Consider the following 13,737-nt stretch of genomic DNA (forward strand, 5'->3'; position numbering starts at 1 on the left):
GGCCGAGGCCAAGGCCGAGCCGGGCAGCGCCGCCTGCCGGCCACGCTCCGCCTCGCCACCACTGCCGCCGAGGCCCGGCCCCGTGGCGCAGCGCCCCCTGCTGGCTGCCTAGGGCACCGGGAGGGAGGATGCGGGGGGACGGGGCCGCCCCGCCCCGCCCCGCGCGAACGGTCGCGGCTTTGTGAGGTGGTTCCGCGGCCCACGAACGCCGGGGCCGGAGCGTGAGCCGGGGGGGCGGTGCTCGGCCGCGCGGACACGCCCCTGGGCCTGGGTCCCGCCCCCCAGCCCGGCGCTGCTCGAAAGGCCACGCTTTGTACCGTGGTGCCAGAGCCGAGACGTGGGGAGGGAGGGGACAGAGGCGCGCCCCAGGGGGCGGTGCTCGGCCTCGTGGACACGCCCTGGGCCACGCCCCGCACAAACGGTCGCGTTTTGTGAGGCGGCTCCCCTACCCGGAAAGGTGGAGGCGGGTCTGACGCCCGAAGGCTCCGACACTCGTCTGCGGCTGAGCTCCGCCCCTTGGCCCTGCCCCGCTTTGTGAGGAGGCACGCGGGGGGCGGGGTCCAGCTACGACGAGGCCCCGCCCCTGTACCGGTCCTGCTCCCTCCCACTGGATGTCGCTTTGTGAGGCGCCGGGCTCTCGGGGAGGGCCTGCGCGAGGGGCGGGGCCAGGTCCCGGGACACGCCCCCAGCCTGTGGCCCCCACCCCAGCCCTCCAGAAAGAAAAATCAGTTTGAGGAGGGGCTCAGCCTCTGCCCTCGACTTGAATCCGTTGGAAGGTCCCCTCTCCTAGCACTCAGCCTCTCCTTATCTCTTTCCCCATCGTCTCCGCCCCCTCCCCCCATTGCCCTCTTCCTCCATCCTTGGCCATCTATTCCCCTACAAAAAATTCTAGGATCCCTCTCTCTCGGCCCCTCCCTTAGCCCCTCCCTTCCCCCCCCCCGCGATGACTGGCCAATGAATCCTGCAGAGCAGGGTCAAGTGCCCCCTTCTACAGGGGGGCGCGCGCACACGCACATGCACACACACACACACACACACACACCTATCTTCCCCGTCACTGCTTCAGGGCGTCATTCTCTTCTAGAGGGTACAAAAAGGATTGCGGCGGCTTCCCACCTTCTCTAGCTCCCACTCTTCTCTGACCTCCTCATTGACGCCCCCATCATTCCACTTACTATACTCACCAATGCAAGGACTTTACCAAACACCACGTGACACTGTCCCCCCTCCTGTACCCCCACCGGCTTCCCCATATACTACCTTGACTGCATACACCTGAGGGGTACCTCTCCCCTCCCCCTAGGCATCCAGTGATTAGACCCCAGAAATCCTGGGCTTGAAGGATTACACTCCATAGAGACCATGGGAACAGCTCAACACGTGTTATAATTAATAACTTAGGCACGCCAGCAGGACAGACTTACAGAACATACCCCCAGGTACCCCATGCTCCAAAAACCCAGTTGGGTTGGTCAAGTCAGATGTGGAAAGGGGAGGAGGACATCGGAGGGGTATGTGGAGGACTCAGACCTCTTATGGCCCAATTGGGGGCCCCAGAGATCCTAACATCTCCTTCCCACGTGGTCTGAGAAGCTGAGAAGTCAACAAGAGTCTTCCTGCTTTCTGTCCAACCTCCAGGACAATGTCTGTGCCCCCTCTGCTTACTCCTGCTTTTCTGTGAGGAAGGTCCCAAGGCCAAGGATTCCCTTTATCTCCCCTGTCAATTCCCTGAAAAAGCGGCAGCCAGAAACCCCAAAGTAGCGGGCGGGACTTCAGGCCCTCAAGAGAGGGGGCTGAATGGAGAGTGCACAGACATAGAGGGGCCCCCGATCCTCAGCCTCACTGGCAGGCCCGGAAAGTGCTGAATTCGGGGGGCTCAGGCGAGGATGATGTGGAGGTGGGCCTTTTCCAGGGCCCAGAGTTGCCAGGTGTCTCGGCGGCGCCTGAGCAAGCATCCAGAGTAGCTGCATCTTCTTCTGGGTTCATTTTCTTTGTCCATGGAGGAAAAACAGAGAACAGGGTGATTTGAGGTTTCAGGATCTAGGGTCTCCCTACATTCTGAGTCTGAGACTCCCTCAGTCCATCAGGTCTCATTTCACCCCCACGCACCACCCCACAGCTTCAGGGCCCAGATCCTGCCCTCTGTCCTCCTGCCTTTCTGTATACTGAGAAGGGAAGCAGACAGCGTGGGTTCAAATCTCAGCTCCACCTTGTCCAACTGAGTAACTTAACCCCTCTGAGCCTTATTTTTCCCTTTTGCGCAATGCGGAGAATGCTCATATACCCCTCCTAGAGTTGCTACAAAACCTAAAGGAATTAAATAGATAAAGTGTCTGGCACGTAGCAAGCACTAATAGTTAAGTGAACAAAGTTATCACCATTATCTCTTCCCCTCCCCCACCTTGTCGCCCTGTTCTGGGCTCCCACAAAACCTGCTTCAAAAGTCTACCCTCTCCTCCACCATGGATGCTCCTGCCCCAAATTGCAGTCAAGAAGAGATGAACTTGGGCGCCTGGGTGGCTCAGATGGTTAAGCGTCTGCCTTCGGCTCAGGTCATGATCTCAGGGTCCTGGGATCGAGTCCCGCATCGGGCTCCCTGCTCTGCTGGAAGCCTGCTTCTCCCTCTGCCTCTCTCTCTCTCTCGGTCTCTCATGAATAAATAAATAAAATCTTTAAAAAAAAAAAAAGAAGAGATGAACTTGATAAAACTGAAGTTTGGTGGGTGACAGCAGGCTGGGGTTCCACCCCAGTCCTTCACCTCCCTAGCTGGACCATCCCAGTAAGGCCCATAATTAGCTTCAGTGTCTTTGTCTACTTAAAAAAAAAAAAAAAATATATATATATATATATATATATATATATATATATATATATATTGGGGCACCTGGGTGGCTCCGCCGGTTCTGTGCCTCACTTTTGATTTTGGCTAAGATCATGATCTCGGGGACTAGGATCCAGCCCCGCGTCCAGCTCCCCGCTCAGCGGGGAGTCTGCTTAAGATTTTCTCTTCCTCTGCCCCTTCCCCTGCTCACACATGTGCACTCTCTCAAATAAACAAAATCTAAAAAATTAAAATTAAAAAAATGTCAACCCCACTTCATAAGGCATAGAAAGTAAATATCAGACCCTCAGTAGGGTAACACAATACAAGCTGGAGAACGATTAGCTGCTTCACTTTTATTTCAGCCAACAGCACAGCTTCTAATGCTTCAAAAAGAAACTAGAATTGAAAGCAGGGACTCAAACAGATATTTACACACCCATGTTCATAGCAGCACTATTCATTATATCCAAAAGGTGGAAACAACTGAGTGTCCATCAACAGATGAACAGATAAAATGTGGTATATAGGGGCGCCTGGGTGGCTCAGTCGTTAAGCATCTGCCTTCGGCTCAGGTCATGATCTCAGGGTCCTGGGATCGAGCCCGCATCGGGCTCCCTGCTCAGCGGGAAGCCTGCTTCTCCCTCTCCCACTCCCCCTGCTTGTGTTCCCTCTCTCGCTGTGTCTCTCCCTGTCAAATAAATAAATAAAATCTTTTTTAAAAAGTGGTATATAAATGCAATGCAATTCTATTCAGCCTTCAACAAGAATAAAATTCTGACACCTGCTACAACATGAACAAACCTTGAACACATTATGCTAAATGAAATAAGCCAGGCACATGGGGCGCTTGGGTGGCTCAGTAGGTTAAGCATCTGCCTTCGGCTCAGGTCCTGATCCGGGATGGACCTCCGTGAGGGACTTCCTGCTCAATGCTGCTTCTCCCTCTCCCTCTGCCCCTCCCCCCTGTTTGTGCTCTCTCGCGCTCTCTCTCTCTCTCAAATAAATAAAATATATTTTTTTAAAGCCAGATGCAAAAGGATGAACATTATATGGCATCATTTCTACACAAAATGTCCAGAATACACAAATCCACAGAGAGAGAAAGGCACATGGTAGGTGCCAGGGGCTGGGGTTTGTTAAGAATGAGAAGTTAGGGGGCGCCTGGGTGGCTCAGTCGTTAAGCATCTGCCTTGGGCTCAGGTCATGATCCCAGGGTCCTGATGGAGCCCCGCATCAGGCTCCCGGCTCGGCAGGAAACCTGCTTCTCCCTCTCCCACTCCCCCTGCTTGTGCTCCCTCTCTCGCTATGTATCTATCTGTCAAATAAATAAATAAAATCTTTAAAAAAAAAAAAAGAATGAGAAGTTAGTATACAGTGGGGACAGAGTTTCACTTTTGCAAGATGAAGTTCTGGAGCTGGATGGTGGTGATGGTTGCACGAGGTGAATGTACTTAATGCCACTGAACTGGACACTTAAAAATGGTCAATTTTATGTTATGGATATTTTACCATGATGGGGGAAAAAAGAAACACCTAGAAAAGATCCCATTAGAATTTACTGTGAAGGAAAGGAAGCATGATAGTGTGGATAGCATACTATCATTTGTGTTAGAAAGGGTGAAGGTATACACCCCTTATTTCCACTTTTGCTTGCATTTCCAAGAAGCTCCTAATGCTGGTGGCTATCTGTGTGTGTGGAGGAGGAGACCAGTGAGTGAACAGGGGTTAGTGACAGAAGAATGCTTTACTGGATATATAATTTCGACATATGGATGTATTTCATATTTTTAAAAAAAATTTTTTAAGTAGGCTCCATCGCCAACACGGGGCTTGAACTCTCGACCCTGAGATTGAGTCACATGCTCTACCCACTGAGCCAGCCAGGTGTTTGTTTTTTTTTTTTTAAAGATTTTATTTATTTACTTGAGAGAGAGAGACACAGCGAGAGAGGGAACACAAGCAGGGGGGAGCGAGAGAGGGAGAAGCAGGCTTCCCGCAGAGCAGGGAGCCTGATGCTGGGCTCGATCCCAGGACCCTGGGACCATGACCTGAGCTGAAGGCAGACGCTTAACGACTGAGCCACCCAGGTGCCCCAGGTTTTTTAAATTAAAAAAAATAAATAAACACATATATAGTCACAAGGACTAAGATACTTTAAAAATTTTTCTCCTTGACTGTTTCCACTTGTTTCATTTTAAATGTCTTTTTTTTAAAAAGGGAAAAAGGAAAAATCCCCAGGGTAGTGCCTTGAGCAGCACGTCTTCTCACAGAAAGTTTTAGAATATTTGCCCTGCCTGCCGGATTTGGGTTTTTTTTTTCTTAACAGCACAGGATTTGTTCCCGGAACTGAGACCGCCCAGGGCTGAACTGGCCAGCGGGGCCAAGCTCCTTCCTTCCCACATTCGTATACAGTTTAAATTTCCTTGCTCCTCTCTCCAGAACTCCAGATGCGCATCTGCACCTGCCCTTGGGCATCGCCGGGTAAGGTGGTCCCCCCACGCCTGCTGCTCCCCGGGACTCCCACGCGCCTCCCTCCGCCTCTCCTTCCGCCCATCATCCAACCCAAAATCAGTGCGGTGTTTCCTGTCCCCTGAATCGATCTGACCTGCATCTGTTCGCTTCTTCCACCTCCGCTGCCAACACGCTGGGCCAAACCACCTACCGCCTACCCCTTAGCTTGCCTGGACCAGCACAGTCGCCTCTGTCCGGGTAACTACTCCCCACCCCCGGAATACACCCTCACATTCCGGTCGGCCCACGCCCCCCAAGTCTGTCCTCCCCGCAGCCGCCAGAGGGCGCGGGTGAGCACCTGAATTGGTCAGCTCTCTCCCTTGCTTGGAACCCTCCATGGCTCCCATCACACTTGGGGGCAACAATCAAAGTTTTCCGCGGGGCTCCCCTCGACTCTTCACTCGGCTCCACTCCTTTTATACTAGACGGTGCCAAGAACGTGTCCCGAGCCTGGGGCAATCTTCCGTAGCTATCCCCTGCTTGTTGGCCATCTCTGAGACTTCCTGGCTCTCCCATCTAAGGGAGAAGTGAGCTTCCCTCTCACTCCTACCCCACGTGGCATCGTCTGTCTACCACACCCCCCCGTAGAAATTAGAAAGCTCTGAAGAATTAAAGGCCTTGTCCTGTTCTTGTCCCAACGCCCAGGAAGGATGTGTTGAACCAGCCCAATCCTCCCCCATTATGGTGCCCTAGGCACACCGGACTCCCCACCTGGCTCCTTGACTGCAGTCCCAAAGTGCCCACTTGTCCAAATGGGGCATCGGAGGCCACCTCGAGAGGGGCCACCTGCACCCCAAACCTGTCCCCTACTCTGGAGAGGAGCCAGATGAACATTTCCTTGATCCATGGTTTCCAAGGCTCATCTATCTCTAACTTAATAAAATAATAATAATTCATCATCATCATCATCATCATCATCATCATCATCATCTACCCAAGATGCAGCTGTGCAGAGGAGTCCCATAGACCAGGTTCGAATCTCATCCCCAACACCGTGTGATCTGGGAGAACAAAACCTCTTGCAAAGGGGCAGAATGCGATGAGACCCTCCCCACTGAAAGAGAAACGCAGAACTTGGATATTTAAACTGAAGTCCCTGAAACTGAACATAAAAACAGGTTTTTCTTTACCAGGAGGGAACTACAGTTTGCATCGGACTGTTACAAAGCACGTGACCCCACCGGGTCACCCTGAGTCCCCTGTCACCATTCTATAGGGTTGGCCCCACTGAGGGCAAAGGTGGCCCGGGGATCCTGCCCATTGCCACCCGATGGCCTGGACATGGCTGCCTCCCATCCCCTGACAATTTCCAGAGCCAACTCTCAGCTCACAAACAAATCCCTGCTCAGTGATTCTGGGCTTTTCCCAGCAACCCCCCCCCCGCCCCCCCAAGCTCGGAGACATCAGGTCGGCCCAGCCTGATGGTGGTCTCCCAGAGGTTAGCACAGTCAGCAGAAAATCGGGACCAAGAAATGCAATGACTTACCATGGAGATGGCAAACAGAGAGTTATCAAAGGTCATATCTGAAATAGAGAAAAGAAAGCCAATCGCCAGTATAAAATCCCTGCTCACTGCCCTTTGGGGGCGCTCCCCCCAGAGCCACAGGCCTCAAGTCAACCGTGAGGAAGGGCTTGGGACCCATTTCCCAGCATGCTTCCCTCCCTTCCAGCGCATTCTGCAGGGTGAACCGTTCCCAGCTGTAAATTGAAGGGTGTCCTTTTTCTGCCCAGAGCCCTCCCCCAGGGGCCTCTCGCAGCCCTCTGATAAATGGGTTTCTCCTCTCAACTCCCACTTTCGGGAGCACCTCTCAGCTCTTCCACCACCCCAGGCTCTCCCCCAATCGCCTACTCTTCGCCCCCCTACTCTGCTCCTGCCGATCTCTGCTTAAACACCATTTCCTCCCGGGACCACCCTCCTCGCTTCAGACAGGGTCCTGCCGGCCCTGGGCTGTTCCCCCACTGCAGTATGGGCTTGTGGGCAAAGACCACCTGTCTTGGTCATTGAGGGACGCCCCCTGCAAATGTTAGCACATAGTAGGTGCTCAATAAAAGTGTGGAACAGTGGGAGCGCCTGGGTGGCTCAGTTGGGTAAGCGTCTGCCTTCCGCTCAGGTCATGATCCCAGGGTCCTGGAATTGAGCCGAAGTGGGGCTCCTGGCTCAGTGGGGAGTCTGCTTCTCCCTCTACCTGCTGCTTCCCCTGCTTGTGCTCTCTCTCCTTCTCTCTCTCAAATAAATAATCTTAAAAAAAAAAAAAGTGTGGAACAGTGAAAGAAGTACAGAGAATGGAATTTCTCTGCTTCGGGCCCCTTCCGGAGCATCACGCGGCACAGACTGGCTGCCCCTCGCCCCCTCGTGGAATCCTTCAGGATGACACGTTCTGGATCACAAAGGGGGCTCCATTTAAGGACAGTGCCAGGCAGTCCGTCCCCCGTGGACCTGAGCGTCCAGCGCTGGAGGCGAGTATTACATACACACTTGTGTTTTTCTCCCGAGGGGTAAGAAGAATGATAGGGTGCTGAAGGCAGGTAAGTAGAAACACACCCCCTGTCTAGGCAGTTAGGGAAGGCTTCCCAGAGAAGGTGGCCTTTAGACCAAGACCAGAGGGAGGAAGAATGTTGTAGGCAGAGGTCAGAGTGAGCGGAAGGCCAGAGGATGAGGCGAAGAGAGAAGGTGAGAGGTGAAACCTAGCGGTGGGAGGAGGGGAGGGTGTGTTCTTGACCCTAAGGGAAGTGAGCGACCTCAGAAGAGGTTCAGTAGCAAGTAATGAGACCTGCTAGAGTTTTGAGGGGGTGAGCCTGCCCTGGCAGGGGATAGGAGTAAGAAGATACACACCTGTGGTGGCAAAGTTGATCTGGACCCAGCAGGATTCTCGCTCTCTACAAAGGGATTTGGGAGAGTGATGACTTGCTGCTCTCAGGCTGGAGGATTGTTCTGGGAAGCCCTGACTCCAAACTTGGCCTTCACTCCCCACCTGCCTTTGCATCCTCCCTGGGTCCCCGCAGATGGAAATTCTCTCGCAGGAGCCCCACTGCCAGGTGAAGTCAGGATTCGATCCCTGGGGCTGAGGCTAGCTCTATGCCACCAGGCAGTGGGGTGTCCACCCCTCTCAGAGGGGAGAAACTGAGGCTGGGGCCACTGCCTACAGGCTACAAGTTGGGCACTGCACCACCCCAGAGGGTGCCACTCACCTCTCCCAACTGTGACTTTCTGGAGTATTACAACCATTCGGGGCAGTCATTGGTTAAGGGATGTGAGGACGACGCAGCCACTTGCTCCCTGTGTGACTAAGTTGAGCCTCAGTCTGCTTGTCTATAAAATGGGGCTACTTACAATGCCAGCTTAGCTGCCGTGGACTCCAGCTGCAGGCTCCTAGCACAGTGCTCCCCATACCCTAGGTGCTTTATGAATGGCACCTATTCCTCTTAAGCAGCCCTCCCAACCAGAGGGTGCTGTTTGGAACGGAGACCCCCACCCAGCACGGGAAGTGCCCTTCTGTCCCCAGAACCAGGCCAGGTCTCAGAGTCCTTAACACCCATCAGGAACTTCTGCCCCACACCCCCCATTTGGTATTTCTTTCCCCCAAACCGCCCTCTGAGGATCTCCAGAAACGGTCTCACCTTTTCTTCTGCAAATTTTTTACTTTAACTGGGAACAAAAAAAATAAGTAAGCATTTATTAGATCTTGGTCATGGTTGCATCCTAGTTGCAAAAACAAAACAAAACAAAAAAGACTCCAAAGGCTCCCTCATATATTTGTTGACCCAACCTTGCCTTCTCCTCTGGCAAATGTGCCACTCAACAGGAGAGCTATGGCGAAATCCTCCCCACCCCCCAGCTACATGAGTAATGTGTATTGGTAAAAGCTTCAAACAAGCATGTAAAAAAAATGTTTTTTTTCCCCCAAGATTTTATTTTTAAGTGATCTCCACACCCAACATGGGACTCGAACTCACAACCCCGAGATCAAGAGCTGCATGCTCTCCCAACTGAGTCAGCCAGGTGCCCCCTAATATTGTTTTGTTTTGTTTTTTATTGTCAATTTCAGTGATTGACAGGAGCTGGGGGAGGAGGAATGGAGAGTTAGTGTTTAAAGGGGACAGAGTTTCAGTTGGGGCAGATGACAAAGTTCTGGAGATGGATGGTGGTGATGGTTGCATAACAAAGTGAATGTACTCAATGCTGCCAAACTGGACACTTAAAAATTAAGGGTTAAAATGTGAAACTTTGTGTTATATATATTTTGTAACTTAAAAAAATATATATCTACTTCCCCAGCCCCACCACCAACATTGCACTTCTGGAAGATTTTTTACTGCTAAGTCTTGGAGTAAGACCTCCCCAGCTGTGTGCCGCTGTGCTCCTAAAAAATGGGAGTGGTTGGGGGTTCATTTACACGTCCCAGCGGTCGCACACTGGCAGCCTCTGGGCTATGCCTGTCTCTGACTTCTGTTACCTTTCCTGACCACCACGGCAACGACCACCAGCCCAGCAAGGAGAAGGAGGGCTCCGGCCAGGCTCAAGGAGAGTGCCAGTATCCAAGTGGGCACTAGAGGAACATGAGAGAAAGAGGCGGGCAGGTTATGGAGTTGTGGGGTGCAGGGTGAAGGTGGGACACCTGTCATTCCTCCAGATTACCTTTGGGGAACCAGCCATCCCCTGCATACTGCCCAACCATTTGACCTGGGTGTAGCTGGACCCTGGGGATCTGGCAAACCTGTGACTGTGACCGGTCAATTAGCATATTCCTCACCCCCCAGTCATGGTGATTGGTTCAGGGATGGGCATGGGGCCAAAGATGAACTAATGAGAGCTAATTCTGAGATTTGGCTGGACTACTGGGAAGAGAGGATTACTCCTCTGGCCAGCATTACAAAGCTGGTAGGATATATATCTGGAGCTGCTAGGCACAATTTTGACACCATGAAGAGGAGGTCCTGCCTAAGAATAAGACACAAGAAAGCAGAGCCGAGAGAGGGCAAATGATTCCCGACATCTTTGAGCACCTGGATCCAGCCATGCCTGAAGTCAGCCCTGCAGACTGACTTCAGTTTGGCAAACCAACACATTCTCTTTTGTTGCTGAAGCCAGTTTGATAAGTTTCCAGTTACTTGCAGCCTGAGAGTCCTGCTGGCTTCAGCCTCGTACCAGGGGGTCAGATGACATCCACCCCCAGCCCCATGGTAGACCCTGGAACCCATGCAGAAGTCAGCCACAAAAGCATGAAGCTCCAGCTTCAGAGTTTACTTCTCTGTAAGGGATTTGGCTGCCCCTCCCTGGAGAGAGGGGATCTCTCAGGGGAGACAGGAGGAGATGACCTGATCCCCATGGGGATCAGGAGTTAAGCCAGGAAGGGGAAGGAACAGACACATAGTTGATATTCTCAACTGTCAGCCCTTGTTCATTCATTCATCTGGGGCAGGAGGGCTGTTGTCCCCTCCGCACTCTGAGACCACAGGCCCAAGGTGAGAGAAGGGGGCCTTTGACGGTGGAGCTCAAAGACACAGACTGTTCTGTCGCCTCAAGGCACTGGGGCTTCTGCGAGCAACAAAGTTCTCTTTAAATGGGGCCTCTGCTGGCAACAAAGTTTTCTTTGCAACTGGAAAGTTCTGATCGATGGTGATGTAGAGGCTCTACCTGGAGACTGCTCTTTGATCCTGGAGCCCACACCCAACCTCCTGTCCTGAAAAGACCACAGGAAAATATCAGCCTTCCAGGCTTTCTGTCTCACTTCGACGAAGAGCCAAAGTCCTTGATGCAGCCAAAGGCCCTGCACGGTCCTCCTTGCCACCTCTGTGCCTTTTTCTCCCCCAACTTTTCTCCTCGCCCACTATGCTTCAGCCCTACAGAGCGCCCTGGTGTTCCTCAAACACACCAGACACGTGCCAGCCTCAGGGCCTTTGCACAGCCAGCTCCCTCTGCCTGGGACCCTTTTGCCGCAGATACCCACATGGCTGCCTCCTCATCATTCAGGTCTTTGCTCAAATGTCGCTCCCTCAGAGAGGCTCTCCCGGGCCACTCTCCTCTGTATTTAAAACGACACCCTTCACCAGGTGGTACTTCATCCCTGCCACTTTATTTGTCCCCTGCGGGCTACACTGAATATTTTTTGGACTCCCTGCTTCTCGACTGTCTGCATCCCCTCAGAAGGCCAGCTGGGGGAGGGTAGGGACATCGTTTCACTCACTGCTGAAACTGCAGGGCCAAGAACAGTGCCTGGTGCATAGGAGGTGCTCACAAATGTTACGTGGCCGGGGAGGGGGGTGCAGTGAGTGTGGAAGGTTCATGCCTGGATACTGGAGCCCGTGGAATCCCAGCTCTGCTGCCCTGCTAGCTGTGTGACTTGGCCAAGTACCCTCATCTCTTGTGCCTCAGTTTCCTTATCTGCAAAATGGGGGGCATCGCTGAACCCGTCGCATGGGATGACTGTGAGAATTCAGCGAGGAAAGGTGAGTGAGCCCTGGCCAGTTGGAGGCCTGGTTCGTCCCACAAAGGCTTCCAAGCAGAGGGAACAGCATGAGCAAAGGCTCGGAGGTGAGCCAATGGAGTCGTGGGCCGCGAGGGCCGGTGGGTGGGTCTTACCTGGGAAGGAGACGCGCACGGGCTTGCTGAGCTCTGACAGCTGTGGCTCACCTAGCACACCATACCGGCAGTAAAATGTGCCCCCTGGAGCCTCCCTGCCACCGCCACTCAGGTTGAAGGTGACCCCAAGCTGGTCCGCGGGAGCCTGCAGGAGCTGGACCACCTGCCCACCACGGTACAGCGTGAAATTTGCCCCTGGGAAGCCCCCAGGGGCTACGCAGGCGATGTGGATGGGGTCTTCTTGGCTGCTGGGTTGTGGGGGCACCAGCAGGATGGATGGCGCTGGGATTGCCAAGGAGCCTGCAATGCAGGAAACGGGAGGCAGGCTGAGTAGTTAGAGCAGAGGCGTTTACTGGCTCTGTGGCCTTGAGCAAGTGGCTGAACCCCCTGGGCCTTGGTCTTTATTTACAAGTAGGTAGCCGACCCTACCCCATTGCTATGTTGAGGGGTTCGGGTACTAGGCACCTGGTTGGGGGTCACTACGTTTGAATCATTTTATTATGATCGCAGTGGTTACTACGTAGCGATGCAATTATACCCTTACTACTCAGTCAACAGCACTCACCTGATGCCAGGCCCTGTTTTAGGTGCTGGGGACAGAATGTGAACGAGATGGACAGATCGACATGCCTGCCTCGGGGGGCTGACGTTCTCAAGGAGACAAGAAGCACGGTGCAGCCCATCAGACAGGGTAATGGGAAGCCTGCGCTGGCTGGGGAGGCCATGGAGGGCTTCCCTGAAGAGGCGACATAGGAGGAGCTAGGGGAGAGCATTCCAGGCAGAGGGAAGAGCACGCGGGCAGATGCTGGGAGGATGGAAGCGGTGTGGGGGCTTCAAGGCGGCCAGGGTGGCTTGGAGGGGATGAGCCAGGGAAAGAACAGGAGGAGCAGAGAGCAAAGGGGTGCTCCTGTTTCCCGGGCTGTCAGGAATTGGGATTTGGGGGGTACAGTTTCCTATAGGAGGTACTCGTGTCTCCCCAGCTGCCCCCAGGCTCCTGAGCAGAGTGTCTAGCTCAGGTGAGGTCTACACAAGCCTTTCCTTGTCGGACCTCTAGACCTTTGCCCGGCTTCACCCCTGCCCCCCAGTATAGCTCCTCCTGTTGCCCCAGCCCCGGGGGTAACAGCCTGTGGAAGCCAAGCAGGGCTGAGTCATGGGGCGTGGGCACCGCTGACCCCAGCAGGATGGGATTTCTGATATCCTTGATGTGCGGGTGATGAGGAGCTCACTAAGAGAAAGCCATGCTCCTGGGGCATTTCCAAAGCTCTGGGGCAAATCTGTCCACGTTCAGCCTTCTCCAGTGCCTGGGGAAGGCAACCCTGTGCTGCTTTCTGCCCCCAGAGCAGAGGCCAGGTGGGCGGGGTGGGGCTGGTACAGGGGGAACATCAGGCTCACCGGCTGTAAAGAGCAGGACGGTCCAGGGCATCTCTCCTCCTCAGTTTGGCCAGGAAATCTGGCGGAGGCCAGCGCGGCCCACAGCTCACGGCCAATTCTTCCTGTGACGCCAGAGCAGGGAAAGGAGAACCAGGGCTGATTTGAACGAATGTTTCCTCACTGGCAGGAAGTTGCACACACACACTCAGCTGCAAAAAGGGACTCTCTCCTCTCCCCACCCCTTCCACGGACGCACATCAGATCCTGGCACCTCACTGCACCTTGGTGGCCACAGTTCTGCAGAGATGGGAGGAGGGACACATTGGCTAAGATGGTCAGGGTTGCGTGTGTGTGTGTAAGTGTGTGTGTGTGTGTTTTCTCCCTATGAAGAGAATTTCTGGCTGGCATGAGGAAGGGACTGTGGGCTTTTTGGGAAAACCATGCCCAAGAC

The 13,737-nt window shown here is 53.7% G+C and overlaps 2 protein-coding genes across 2 annotated transcripts in view; both read right to left on the reverse strand.

Annotated features, from left to right (window-relative positions):
* LOC123324068 (histone-arginine methyltransferase CARM1-like) overlaps window positions 1-1,448 on the reverse strand; it is a 29,547-nt gene extending 28,099 nt beyond the window's left edge. Inside the window, exons 1-2 of the mRNA XM_044913074.1 lie at window positions 1,434-1,448; window positions 21-108 (exon numbers count right to left, since the gene is read on the reverse strand). Coding sequence (XP_044769009.1) covers window positions 21-108; window positions 1,434-1,448 — 103 coding nt within the window. The remainder of the gene's footprint in view (window positions 1-20; window positions 109-1,433) is intronic.
* On the reverse strand, window positions 1,374-13,402 carry C1H19orf38 (chromosome 1 C19orf38 homolog). Its single transcript, XM_021705405.1, has 7 exons — window positions 13,308-13,402; window positions 11,916-12,215; window positions 9,790-9,882; window positions 8,954-8,981; window positions 8,169-8,212; window positions 6,822-6,859; window positions 1,374-1,989 (listed from the first exon to the last, which is right to left on the reverse strand). Exons 1-7 carry the CDS (start codon window positions 13,336-13,338, stop codon window positions 1,840-1,842), a joined length of 684 nt encoding a protein of 227 aa, XP_021561080.1. The 5' UTR covers window positions 13,339-13,402; the 3' UTR covers window positions 1,374-1,839.
* Window positions 13,403-13,737: the final 335 nt, after the last annotated feature.

The sequence above is a fragment of the Neomonachus schauinslandi genome, chromosome 1 (assembly GCF_002201575.2).
Source record: "Neomonachus schauinslandi chromosome 1, ASM220157v2, whole genome shotgun sequence".
NCBI classification, from domain to species: domain Eukaryota; kingdom Metazoa; phylum Chordata; class Mammalia; order Carnivora; family Phocidae; genus Neomonachus; species Neomonachus schauinslandi.

Coding starts and splice junctions, on each gene's coding strand:
- C1H19orf38 (XM_021705405.1), bottom strand. CDS start 13,338: ATGCCCTGGACCGTCCTGCTCTTTACAGCCG. Junction 12,216..13,307: donor CGTCCTGCTCTTTACAGCCG/GTGAGCCTGATG, acceptor CCTGCATTGCAG/GCTCCTTGGCAATCCCAGCG. Junction 8,982..9,789: donor TGCCGTGGTGGTCAGGAAAG/GTAACAGAAGTC, acceptor TTTTGTTCCCAG/TTAAAGTAAAAAATTTGCAG.